The sequence below is a fragment of the Ahaetulla prasina genome, chromosome 1, assembly GCF_028640845.1.
Source record: "Ahaetulla prasina isolate Xishuangbanna chromosome 1, ASM2864084v1, whole genome shotgun sequence".
Classification (NCBI taxonomy): Eukaryota; Metazoa; Chordata; class Lepidosauria; order Squamata; family Colubridae; genus Ahaetulla; species Ahaetulla prasina.
In genome coordinates this window covers 105,986,766-106,000,711 of record NC_080539.1, presented here as the reverse complement: position 1 = coordinate 106,000,711, position 13,946 = coordinate 105,986,766, and the positions used below count along the sequence as shown (strand labels likewise).

Genomic DNA, 13,946 nt, shown 5'->3' with positions numbered 1-13,946 from the left:
AAACATATGGACTTCAAATCTAGATCAAGGCAAATCAATAGATGCAATCTACATAGACTTCTGCAAAGCTTTTGACTCAGTAGTACACGATAAACTTCTCCTTAAACTAACATCCTATGGCATCTCAGGACCCCTCCACAAATGGATATCTGCTTTTCTGTCTAACAGACAACAAGTGGTCAAAATTGGCAATGCTTTATCAAATCCTGTTCCTGTCAAGAGTGGAGTTCCTCAAGGCAGCGCCTTGGACCAACACTCTTTATTCTATACATTAATGATCTTTGTGACCATATCTCAAGTAATTGTGTTCTCTTTGCTGACGATGTCAAACTATTTAACACCACAGACAACACTTCTATCATTCAAAACGACCTTGACCATCTAACCGCTTGGTCTAAAATTGGCAGCTCCAAATTTCAACCAGCAAATGCTCAGTCTTACATATAGGAAAAAGAACTCTAAAACTAAGTACATACTAGATGGACATTACCTTACAGACGACCCCATCCCGTTAAAGACCTTGGAGTTTTCATGTCAAATGATCTAAGTGCCAAAGCCCACTGCAACTACATAGCAAAAAAGCTCTAAGAGTTGTAAACCTAATTTTATGTAGCTTCTTTTCCAAAACACCATACTACTAACCAGAGCATATAAAACATTTGCTAGACCAATTCTAGAATACAGCTCACCTGTTTGGAACCCTCACCACATCTCTGACATCAATACAATTGAACGTGTCCAGAAATATTTTACAAGAAGAGTTCTCCATTCCTCTGAAAACAACAAAATACCTTATCCCACCAGACTTGAAATCCTAGGCTTAGAAAACTTGGAACTCCGTCGCCTTCGACAAGACCTAAGTTTAACTCACAGAATCATCTATTGTAATGTCCTTCCTGTCAAAGACTACTTCAGCTTTAATTGCAATAATACAAGGGCAACCAATAGATTTAAACTTAATGTAAACCGCTTTAATCTAGATTGCAGAAAATATGACTTCTGCAACAGAATCATCAGTGCTTGGAATACTTTACCTGACTCTGTGGTCTCTTCCCATAATCCTAATAGCTTTAACCAAAAACTTTCTACTATTGACCTCACCCCATTCCTAAGAGGACCATAAGGGGCGTGCATAAGCGCACAAACGTGCCTACCGTTCCTGTCCTATTGTTTTTCTTTTCTTCTTCCTATATATGTTTATATGTGTATATACTATATAATCTTTTTGTATGATGTTGTGACAAAATAAATAAATAAATAAATAAATAGAATAGAATAGAATAGAATAGAATAGAATAGAATAGAATAGAATTTCTTATTGGCCAAGTGTGATTGGACACACAAGGAATTTGTCTTGGTGCATATGCTCTCAGTGTACATAAAAGAAAAGATACGTTCATCAAGGTACAACATTTACAACACAAATGATGGTCAATATATCAATATAAATCATAAGGATTGCCAGCAACAAAGTTACAGTCATACAGTCATAAGTGGAAAGAGATTGGTGATGGGAACGATGAGAAGATTAATAGTAGTGCAGATTTAGTAAATAGTTTGACAGTGTTGAGGGAATTATTTGTTTAGCAGTGATGGCCTTCAGGGAAAAACTGTTCTTGTGTCTAGTTGTTCTGTTGTGCAGTGCTCTATAGCGTCGTTTTGAGGGTAGGAGTTGAAACAGTTTATGTCCAGGATGTGAGGGATCTGTAAATATTTTCACGGCCTTCTTCTTGATTCGTGCAGTATACAGGTCCTCAATGGAAGGCAGGTTGGTAGCAATTATTTTTTCTGCAGTTCTAATTATCCTCTGAATATTTTATGCTAATATTTTATGCATTTATGCTAACATTTTAATTATTGGACCGGTACAGTAGCTGCTATGTTGGGTATGGAAGTAAGAAACCTTTATGAGTGTAAAGAAATCTATGTAGCATCATACCATCCTCTATCTCTATAAACCAGCATTCTTTTTTGCAATGGTGAAGCAGATGCAGATCCTATTACTGTAAGCTCATAGCAGGGTGTAAACTGAAATGCCCCTTTCTTTTGTTTTCCCACAATTAGTGAGTAACTCTGGTATCAGTAGTTATTTTTAGCTTCCACAATTTGCAGCCCATAGTATATTTCCATAAATATAAGCAAATGTCCATGAAGATTCTCAATCACTCAGATGATGGTTCTCTCAAAGATGCTTTTCAAAAGGCAACTGGACTTTCTTGATTTCTTACCCTTGGAAATATTTTGCTTCTCATCCAAGGAGCTTCTTCAGTTCAGTTCTACAAAACTGAAGAAGCTTCTTGGATGAGAAGTGAAGCATTTTTGTGAATATAAACCCATTTTAATGTTATTCAAAGTTAAACCTCACTGTATAATCTGGCAATAAATTCCATATTTAATGCACTTAAAGAAATGTAAAATATTTTTTTTAATTTACTGGGAATCTTCCATTCAGTTTCATATGTTTTTACATTCCAGTATTTTAAATCAGACTGTGTGTATGCCAACTTTCTCCGCATTATGCAAAATTGTATGTATCTTACCTATCCAATATTTTTTTTAAAAAAGGACTAAATTTTTTTGAGAATGTAGGATTTCTAACAGAGCTAAATGTCCATTAAATGGCTACTGGGATTTTACACATTCAAAAAAACACCAAAAATATAATTAATATTTGTAAAATATAAATGGAATGTATGTAATTATGATAAAATCTGCATACTTTCTTCATACTGATTCATCAAACAACAGACTCTGTTCATTGAGGGAAAATCCAAATTGTGAGTTGGAGACTGAATGAAAAATTAATCCCATCAAAAACCTATTTGTTGTACTGAAAATTCTTTGGGCATGATCCAGAGCCTCAGGTGGTGGTAGTAACAATAGAAAACTGAAGGGTACCTATGTCATCTATTCCATGAGAATAGAAACCTAGTCAAGTAGAAGTATTTATTTATTTATTGTATTCAATTCTACATCACCCATATTATCTAAGCAACTCTGGGCAGTTTACAACAACATATAATATGCTTTAATTATTTCTTGTTTCTGCATATTGCTGCTTCTGAAAAATTATTCAAAAATCCCAGTTTGCCCAAAATGCAGCAATTTTTGTGCTAACTATAAATTTCATATGGTGAAAATAAATTATCTCTAGTTGATCTTGATAGTTTAAGATTAACAGATTAACAGAATTGGAAGGGGCCTTGTAAATCATCTAGTCCAATCCCCTGCCCAAGCAGGGGACACCACACCAGTTCTGACAGATGGCAGTCCAGACTCTTCTTGAAAGCTTCCAGTGATGAAGCTCCCACAATTTCTGAAGGCAAGCTGTTCCATTGGTTGATTATTCTCACTGTCAAAAAAATTCTCCTTATTTCCAGATTGAATCTCTCCTTGTTCAGTTTCCATCCATTATTCCTTGTCTGGTCTTCAGGTGCTTTGGAAAATAGCTTGACCCCTTCCCCCCTCAAATATTGGAAGACTGCTATCATGTCTCCCCTTGTCCTCCTCTTCGCTAGACCAGCCATGCCCAGTTCCTGTAACCATTTTTTATGTTTTAGTCCCCTCTAGTCCCCTGATCATCTTGGTTGCTCTTCTCTGCACTCTTTCTAGAGTCTCAACATCTTTTTTATAGTGTGGTGACCAAAACTGGATGCAGTATTCTAGGTGTGGTCTTACTAAGGCTTTATAGAGTGGTATTAGTACCTCACTTGATCTTGATTATATCCCTCTGTTAATGCAACTTAGAATTGCATTGGCTTTTTTGGCTGCCACCACACACTGTTGATTCCTATTTAATTGGTTGTCCACTAAGACTCCAAGATCCATCTCACAGTTACTGCTATTAAGGCTGGTTTCACCCAGACTATATGTGTAATTTTTGTTTGTCTTGCCTAAGTGTAAGACTTCATTAAGCTGGTGAGTTAATGAACACATTCATGTAGTTTTCTTGGCAACAGTACAAAGAACTTTTTATTGTTCTTTTCCTAGACTAACCTTACAGCCCTAATCTTTCTGGATATACCAATTTCTATACCAATCTGGTCAGCTTAGTTTTTCATGATCAACCAAGAAAAACTCTCTCTATATGTCTCTACGCAAATTACCAGAAGTGAACCTCAACCAAAAAGCAAGTTTACATTACTTGGATTAAATAGTATTTTTGGTGATGACATTTAAAACACTGAAACATCTAAGACCAGGATATTTGAAAGGCTGCTTCTTATTTATGAATTGGCCCTTGTTTGTTCAACTTCTGAATCAACTTGTTTAAAGCTATGGAACAGGCCTTTTGGTACCAGCACTTAAATGTGAAATTTGTTTAGTGAAAAGCAGTTTTCATGTCTTCCTTAACAACTTTCTGGAAGCTGGTAAAGTTTCCTTTCTGGCATAGGTTCACTCTATAATCTAATTAAGACTCTTTTTAATTTTTTCCCCCAAATATTTTTGTTCTGCTTATTTACAATAAAACTGCTAGAAATCTGTGGAAAATAAATGGTGATATTCAGAGTTTTATTTTACATTTTTCCTAATAATCCCCAATTCAGAATTTGCCATTTAATTCATATTAGATTGATTTTTCACTGAGCAATCCAAATTATTTTCTCTCATTAGAAACTACACTTCTAGCAAGTATTTTCCAAAGTGGGCATCATTTGCTGACTTTGGATATCACCATTTTGAAAGATTCTTTGGAAGTTTCCCACTGTCTGTTTTTAAAACACCCTTAATTATTTTATTTCAATGTTACGTGAATTTTGTTTTAATGAGCCAATATTATTTGTTATTGATTCACTATTCATGAATAGTTAATTATCTTGAATAGAACTATATGAATGAAAACAGAAAGATTTAAGCTCATGATATTTATTTATTAAATATCATGGGCTTAAATTTAATTTAATATTTTAATAAATGTAATATTTATTAAATTTATTAAAATAAAATATTCTGATAGAAAAAAGCCTGGCCTCTAATAATAAATTAGCAGATAATTTTTAAGATTATTTATGTCTATAATCTAAATGAGTTAAATAATACTGACATTTTCTTCTGCAACAAAAGCTAATTTAATGGATTTAAGGAAGGAAAATATGGCCATTAAATCTGAGTTTACATCACTGTTGCTTTTTTTTTAAAGTTTCATTTTGCATCATTTTACATAAATGATGTAAATTAATGCAAATAATATAAATTAAATCAATTGCCTGGAAAGTGTTTGGAAATCAGTTGGGCCATAACTTCTTAGACATGATCAGACAAAATAAATAAAATAAAGGGCTGTGGTGGCTCAGGCTGTAAGATAGCCTGTTATTAAAACACAGCTGCCTGCAATTACTGCAGGTTCTAGTCCCACCAGGCCCAAGGTTGACTCAGCCTTCCATCCTTTATAAGGTAGGTAAAATGAGGACCCAGATTGTTGTGGGGGCAATAAGTTGACTTTGTAAATATATAAATAGAGTGAGACTATTGCCTTACACACTGTAAGCCGCTCTGAATCTTCGGAGAAGGGCGGGATATAAATGTAAATAAATAAATAAATAAATAAATAATGAAAAGTCTATTTCTATGTTTAGCGTAACAATAGGCATCAGACTGACTTTTTCTGCCAGTTAATTATGCAAATAGAATTCAGCTAAGGTATGTAAATAGAGCTGCTTCCTTCTGTGTTCAAAGGAATGTAGTGAATTGCCTTGTGGCCTAATTGCTCTACTACTATGAAATTAACTTTCTCCTCTGCAACATTATTGCTTCTGTTAACATAAAATGTAGCTGCCAAACTTAAAATGTAGCTGCAACTAAATTCCCCAAAGAGTTAATCAAGGGCTTTAACTAAACTTAGCTAGAAGCCTTTCACAGCTGCTACTACAACTGTGAAATTCAGACCTGCTTCTCTCCCTGGATATCGGCACCAGATAGACAGAATTGTGTCTTTTTTCACTCCAGATATCTCCACCAAGTAGATAGAATTGGTTCTTCTTCTCTTTATGGAAATCTGCACAGATTATATGGATTCTTCATTGTGCCATTCTTTTCTTTTGTGATCTTGCATCACCATGGAACATATAGTAGCTTTCTTCAGTAGACTGGTATTCCTTAACTTGATCCTTGGTTACTAGATGTTTTGCTTCTTCTCTGGTTCTGAATCCATTCAAGCTAGCTCATTTCTTCTCCCTCCATGAGAAACTCAGTGCATTGCCTGCCTTTCTCCCAGCTTTCAGTCGCTCCCATAAATGTAGTTTGTATGTATTGGAAAACATAAATAGAATGGTAGATGTAGATCAGACCTGGGCAAATTAAGGCCCGCGGGCCACATCCGGCCCTTTGTACGTCCCTGTCCGGCCCGCGTGAGGCCAATCATAAACACCATAAAAAATAAATTGCACTGGTTCAATAATTGTTTTTCTTATTTAACCAATAGACCACAGTTTCACATAACCTAATATACATATTTACAGAGTGCTTTATTCTTCTGATTATCAGTACCAGCTATTCAAAATATTTAATTTAAGTATTTTACAATGAAAGAAAGTTGGTGGCCCTCTGACACAATTCAGGCTTCTCATGCGGCCCCTGATAAAAATTAATTGCCCACCCCTGATGTAGATTCAGATACAGATTAACAGAGATGGAAGGGACCTTGTAGGTCATGTAACCCAACCTCCTGCCCAAGCAGGAGACCCTACACCATTTCTGGCAGATGTCAATTCAGACACTTCTTGAAAGCTTCCAGTGATGAAGTTTCCACAATTTCTGAAGGCAAGTTGTTCCACTGATTGACTGTTCTCATTGTCAGAAAATTTCTCCTTTTTTCTAGATTGAATCTCTACTTGTTCTGTTTCCATCCATTATTCCTTGTCTGGCCTTCAGATGCTTTGGAAAATAGCTTGACCCTCTCCTCTCTGTAACAGCCCCTCAAATTTTGGAACACTGCTATTATGTCAGCACTGGTCCTTCTCTTCAGTAGATTAGCCATGCCCAGTTCCTGCAGCGGTTCATCCTATGTTTTAGCCACCAGTCCCCTAATCATCTTGGTTTCTCTTCTCTGCACTCTTTTACATTTTCCATTCTTTTGTAGATCTTGGTTATTTATGGGGTGAGATCTGAATACAAATTTTGCCATTATATCCAAAATCCACTACATGGATGTCTGGAGAACCACAATTTTACTATTACAATATTACAAATATGAAATTCTATGTAATTCCAATATACAGTACATAATGGGTAAGGGACTGATGCAGAGCATTGAACTGAATTGACAAGAAAAAGAATTGAGTGATTAAGGAATGTCACCATTTTTAGAAAGCTGGATACATTAAATTAAACAGAAGACAGGGTTTGCCTTTGCGGCCAAAATGCCCAAGATCTCTCACAGGTTAAGAATGACCTGTGCATGCATTTTATTTCATCTGCTCTTTAAACATCATGTGCAGGAAAGCATAACAAATGATGACTTCTTCCAGAAAGATCCTTGCGCTAGCAGAAAAAACCAATAGCTAAGCAGTGTTAACATGCCTTAGCTGGTGCTTGGCTGTAGATATTGCATGCCTTTGGGGAACACTTTGCATTTTTAAGAATCTTTTTTTAATCTCACGCTAAGATGCCAGAAAAGATTCCTAAAGATACAGTGAGTTTCCCAAAGGCATGCAGTATCTACAATCAAGCACACCAGGTGATATTTAAAATGTGTGCCACTGTGACATTTCTCCTTGTTCTATCTTTCTGTTTCTTTGCTAAAAACTTTGTCAAGACTATGTTTAAAAAACAGCAGAGTTCCATCCGTGGCTTTTCACTATTTAAAATCCGATTACTCCTTATCAAAATGATTTCCATGCGTATACTGTATTTGATAAGCAGGTGTTCTTTATTTGGGGTACCAGCAAACTAGTGAGTGTGATGAGTATAGCATTTTTCATACACTAATGAAGAGCTATTCACAAAATAATCCTCAAATGTATTTTTATGTTAGAGTTCAACAGAAGGCCCTTACAATGCAACCTTCTTAAATAAATCACACAAAACCCGCATTCATAAAGAAGGATTATTCTCTGCAAAATGGATACTGGGAGCTACAGTTAGGGATGCACAATCCCAGACCAAAATAAAGAGGATTTGACAACGAAAGAGAAGGTTAAGAATGGAGCTGCAGAATGGAAACTCAAGGAGTGTGCAAGTAAGCCCTAAAGGCTTTTTAATAGTAAAAAAAAAAAAGATGCAAAGGTTAGAGCTGCCTTGAGCATTCTTGTGGCAAGTAGTCTGTAAAAAAATTACTTTGGCAATATTGCATGCATAATATAACTACAAGCCTGAACAGATTGAACAATTTCTCTGAGGCAGCACCCATATTTATCCAGCCAGTATCTTATATTTATCCAGCCAACATCTTTCCATCACTGCACTGTTGGGGGTTCGATTCTCCATACTTTAACATATTCACAATAAGCTCACCAGTCTGCATCACCATAATGACCTTAAAACGTGCTCCTGATTGGCCTTACATCGTTCTATAAACTTTCGTAGTATTTTCCTGTTTGCTCAGTTCTGAGTCTTCTTTGTTATAAAGTTCACAAATCTATGAATCACGTATTTGACAGATTCCTGCTGTTTAAACATGGATCTTACACTTTCCAAGTAGTACTAGGTTCTCTGTAGTCCAGAATCCTTATCATTAATACATCATCCTCTGCACACTCCCTCTCAGCCATACCTTTGAATGTGCCAGTCCTTTATTTATTTATTTATTTATTTATTTATTATATTTGTATACCGCCCTTCTCCCGAAGGACTCAGGGCGGTTCACAGACAAAAAACAACAGAAAACATATAATAGATTAAAAACAGCTAAAGAATAGATAGTTGAATTCAATTGATGCTCTAACTTTTGAATACAAATTTAAAACCTCATTTAAACCCCTTTTTTAAAAATCCCAATTTAAAAAACTACATTCAGGCTAGTCCTGCTCTTCGAAACAGCAACGTCTTCAGCTCGCGGCGGAAGGACTTGAGATCGGGGAGTTGACGAAGCCCCAGAGGGAGCTCGTTCCAGAGGTAGGGGCCCCACAGAAGGCCCTCCCCTAGAGGTCGCCAGCCGACATTGTTTAGCTGACGGTATCCGGAGGAGTCCCTCTCTGTGAGGCGCACTGGTCGGTGAGAGGCTAATGGTGGCAGTAGGCGGTCCCGTAAATATCCCGGCCCTAGGCCATGGGCGTTTAAAGGTGATGACAAGTACCTTAAAGTGAACCCGGAAGACCACTGGGAGCCAGTGCAGGTTACGCAGGAGGGGTGTTACATGGGAGCCAAAAGGTGCTCCCTCTATCACCCGCGCAGCCGCATTCTGGACCAGTTGGAGTCTCCGGGCACACTTCAAGGGGAGCCCCATGTAGAGAGCATTACAGTAGTCCAGGCGGGATGTAACAAGGGCATGAGCGACCGTGCATAAGGAAGCCCGATCCAGAAAGGGGCGTAACTGGCGTATCAGGCGAACCTGATGAAAGGCTCCCCTGGTGACGGCTATCGTATGATCTTCTAAAGACAGCCGTGTATCCAGGAGGACGCCCAGATTACGAGCCCTTTCCGTGGGGGCCAATAGTTCGCCCCCAATGGTCAGTGATGGAATTAGCTGACTGTACTGTATCTTTAGAAAGATCCTTTTTGTGTTTCAGTCTCTACAATGTAATTGCACCCTTCAACCTGATTGATCTATTTGTAGGAGGCAAAAGAAGAATCCTTTAAGTCAGGGGTCTCCAACTTTGGCAACTTTAAGCCTGGAGGACTTCAACTCCCAGAATACAGCAAAGCTGGCTGAGGAATTCTGGGAGTTGAAATCCACCAGGCTTAAAGTTGCCAAGGTTGGGGATCCCTGCTTTAAGTTGTACTCTATCCTAAGAAATTTTAAAGCAGCAACCTTAGATAGAATATAGTGACAACATGAACAGGCCCCCAAAAAGTATTATTTATGTTTTTATCAGAACCTTTGCTGATACCTAGAAAATAGGTTGCTTTTAAAAGAACATTCTGGCTTGTTTATGTAATTGGTATGTATCTATTTGTGTTTCTATGTGTGCATCAACTACATTCTTCTTGTGTCGCAACTCATTATTTGGTCATAAATGACCAAAATTTACAGACACATATACATATTTATGTATTTATTTATATCCCACCTTTATTATTTTTATTGACAACTCAGGGCGGGAACATATATGCCTTCCTCCTCATGTTTTCCCTATAAAACCCTATGAGGTGAATTGGGCTGAGAGAGAATAACTGGCTCAAAGTCACCCAGCCGGCTTTCATGTCTAAGGTGGGACCAGATCTCATGGTCTCCTGGTTTCTAGTCATATTTCTGTACTAACGGACTGCAATGAAAGGAAAAGCCTCTTCCTCTAGAACCAGCATGAACACTGGAAGGAAAACGTTTTCTTCTATTAGTAAATGGAAGATCTTTTTTATTATTATTTTATTTAAAAAGACAACTTGCATCTCAGAAATATAAATTGGCCAACTCAGTGATATATTTTATTTCAGAATTGATATGACCTGCAATGACCCTTGAACCAGAGATCTGTCTTTTTTATTCTACTAAAACAAGGAAAGCACCACAGATATTGATGACATTATAACCAGCAATTGTGACTAGTTGCTTGACTTAAGGATAGAAATAAACATATAACTAACAAGAAAATATGATTAAATATTTAAATAAAAAGACACTATAATCAGTTCCTATTCTGAAAACATCTGGAAGCTTATTGTGAGCACTCAGTGCAGAGCTGAATCACTGAAGTAGATGGACTGAAGAACCAAAATTCACTGCTGCATGTATCGGTGTCTGACTTTCAGATGACATTTCTAAGGAAACAGCATATATTTTCCTTTAAAAGTTAATTTTTCACAAGTCTAGAATTTAGTTTCTGTGCCGTAGGTCTTCTTAAATGCTGTAGCTTTTGAAGAAGCTAGTAACTGATGGTTGGTTATTTGTTCAGTATTTTTTGGAATCATTAATATCACCCAAAATGTAGATAAATTTGCATATACTAAACAGAAAAATTGATTCATTAATGCCAACTAATATACATCCTAATGCTGTCAGTCTAAATTAGAGTTGTCATTATAGAGCTAGACAGACAAAATGCTTGTCCAGGTGGTTCTAGTTGCTCAATTTATGTTAGGATTTCTTGTGAGAATCTCACTTTTTAGAAGTATATCCAATCAACCAGCTCTTCCCACTTAAAACTATGAACAAAAATTATGTATTTAATTACTGCATGGATAAAAATATTAATTAAAATACATAACCATGCCACTTTCTTTAAGGCAGTATTAAGTTACTGTTAGTATGGTTCTCTCATTTTGGTAGAACTTATCTGCTAACAGAACTATAACCAAAGATCATTGCACTAAGTATGGAATTGATCTGAAGTTGCATCTATATTTGCTACTTTTCTGCCTAGAGCCATTTAAATAAATACTTAGAGATTACATCGTACTTTATATTATGACCTAAAAACAGAGGTTGGACTAGATAATGTTTGTAGTTGATTCCAAATCCACAGCTACATGATTCTAAGAGATTAAATTATGCATTCATTCAGTCCACATATGTTTTTACCATATCATTTATAAATTTGAATGCTAATTAACTATTAAATGAGAAAGACAGACATTATTCAATTAATTTGCCTTCGCCCTGGGGCCACTACCAGAGACTTGGCAAACAAGAGTATTTCAAATTGTTGTGCAAACACAAAGCACAAAGACAAATATTATTAACAGTACTTCTGAGAACACGAATATAAAATATATATCAGCAAAATAATGAAGTGTGTAATTCAAGATACTAAGATAAAGCTGAAATGCATCTTTACTGACTGAAAATATAAAAGGGACACAATTGTTGCCTGTCGATATATGAAATGCACAGGAACCCTTCCCTTGTAATTGTGGCTTTGCTAGGTGGCATGCTGGTCATTTTGCAATTAGACTTAGGGAAGTCTGAAAGGCACCACTGATAAAAGGAAATAATAAAAGAAGCCAGTTGTTCTTGTTAAAAACAGCTTTCACTCTTTCTCTGTGACAAGTAGCATAGGATTGCAAGATCTTCCCTGCAAAGAAATTGAGAAGAGGAGGGAGGGAGGGGGGAGGGAAGAAGGAAGGGAGGGAGGAAAGAGAGAGAAGGAGCGAGCGAAGGAAAGAAAGGGAGGGAGGGAAGGAAGGAGAGACAGAGAGAAGGAGTGAGGGAAGGAAAGGGAGGGAGGGAGGGAGGGAGGGAAGAAAAGAGAGTGAGGGAGGAAGGGAAGAAAGGAGAGAGAGAGAAGGAGCGAAGGAAGGAAAGAAAGGGAGGGAGAGAAGGAAAGAGAGGGAGGGAAGGAGAGAGAGGGGGAGTCATCATAATAGTCAAATGTAGCAGTTGTGTTGTCTTTTTACTGAGCAAGAAACTTATTGGATTTGTATGCATGCGTGCGTTTAAATGACTCCACTCGAAATCTGCTTGACACTAAACGAATAAACGTACTGAGGGAGGTTGCTGGACCAGCCGACTCAAACTCAGAAGTCGGAACTGAAGGATGTCCCACCGCCTCCGTTGTTGGCTGCTCCCGAGTCCAATTCAAGTATTAAGCTTTATGAACGAACTTCAGGTGGAAACAGGAGTTATCTCTGAATATACTCAAAATGCTAGCAGGGTAATAAAACCCAGAACGAACGACTGCTTGCCTGGAGAAGAGAAGGTGGCCCTCTCACGGTCCCTCTCTTTCCCCCCCCCCTCCCACCCCACTCGCTGCTCACCTGCAAATAGGGCTTGCCCCGGTCGAGGCCGCCCACCACCATATCCGCCGAAGCCATCGCTCCCGTGGAGGAGAAGCCGAAGCCCACGTAGCCTCGAGTACGGACCTCCAGGCGGAAGGCGATGGTGTCGCCCTGGTGAGCCCACGAGAGCCGGTAGCGGGACGAGCCGTCCAACATGGCGCTGTGAGGGTAGTGGCGCCCACCGGGCACGGGCGGCAGAGCCCAGAAAAAGAGCACCAGCAGCAGCGGCAGCCGCCAGCAGCGCATCTCGACGCGCGCTCCAGGACGCGGAGTCGGACTTGGCGCCAGCGCGCCCTTTGCTGAGGGCCCGGACTGCGCTTCGGCTTGAAGCTGCCGCTCTTGCCGTCGCCGCCTCTTCACGCCTCCCCAGTCGCTGAGCCTCCTCATTGGCGGGGGTCTCGCCTGGCCTCGAGGGCTTGAGCGAAGGAGCGGCGGGGCGGCGCAGCTGGAGGTGGAAACCTAGACGTGAAGCGGACGGGGTGGCGAGCGGGAGTCGAAGGAGTCACAGACGCCGCCTTCTGAGAGGGGAAAAGCGGGCAGAAGCTGAAGATGGGACGGAGAGCCCACCACGGGAAAGGCTGGCTTGACCGTCCTCGATTCTGGAGAGAGTCAAGCAGCCAAAGCAGCTTTCCCTTTTCTGCCGGTCCTGAGGCTAGGAACTCTTTCCCAGGTGCTGAGGAAGGGCTGAGAGAGGCTTTATTTTGCTTCTTAAAGCACAGTGCAACAGGGCATCTTTATCATTTTCCTCCTGCACATCACGGGGCATAAGCCTGATCCCCGAGTAAGGCGGCCAAGTTATTTTTGGCACCCGAGTCAGAAAATCCTACCAGCTCTTCTCCTGTTGCCTGGCAAACAAATAATATTTTTTTAAAAAATTAAAAGCAATTTGCTGCCAATTCAAGGGATGGGCTACCTGCCACTTCGCTTTGCTGAACAATCCTGTAAAAAGGTGAAATTAAGCAGAGAGAGGGTGGACAGGAAAGATAGGCTGAAGATTTTATTTTTCCAGAGTGGGGTGGAAGATTCAGGAAATTCATTGCCTCTTGAAGGCAACATCATTCAGTCTGCATACTGAATTATAACAGATTGACAGAGTCAGAAGGGACCTTGTAGGTCATCTAGTCCAACCCCCCCCC

The 13,946-nt window shown here is 39.0% G+C and overlaps 1 protein-coding gene across 1 annotated transcript in view; it reads right to left on the bottom strand.

Moving 5' to 3' along the window:
• The window catches only part of MOXD1 (monooxygenase DBH like 1), a 53,555-nt gene extending 40,017 nt beyond the window's left edge, over positions 1–13,538 (bottom strand). The window contains exon 1 of the mRNA XM_058171667.1: positions 12,790–13,538. Within this exon, the coding sequence (XP_058027650.1) occupies positions 12,790–13,197 (408 nt within the window). The 5' untranslated portion in view covers positions 13,198–13,538. The remainder of the gene's footprint in view (positions 1–12,789) is intronic.
• Positions 13,539–13,946: the final 408 nt, after the last annotated feature.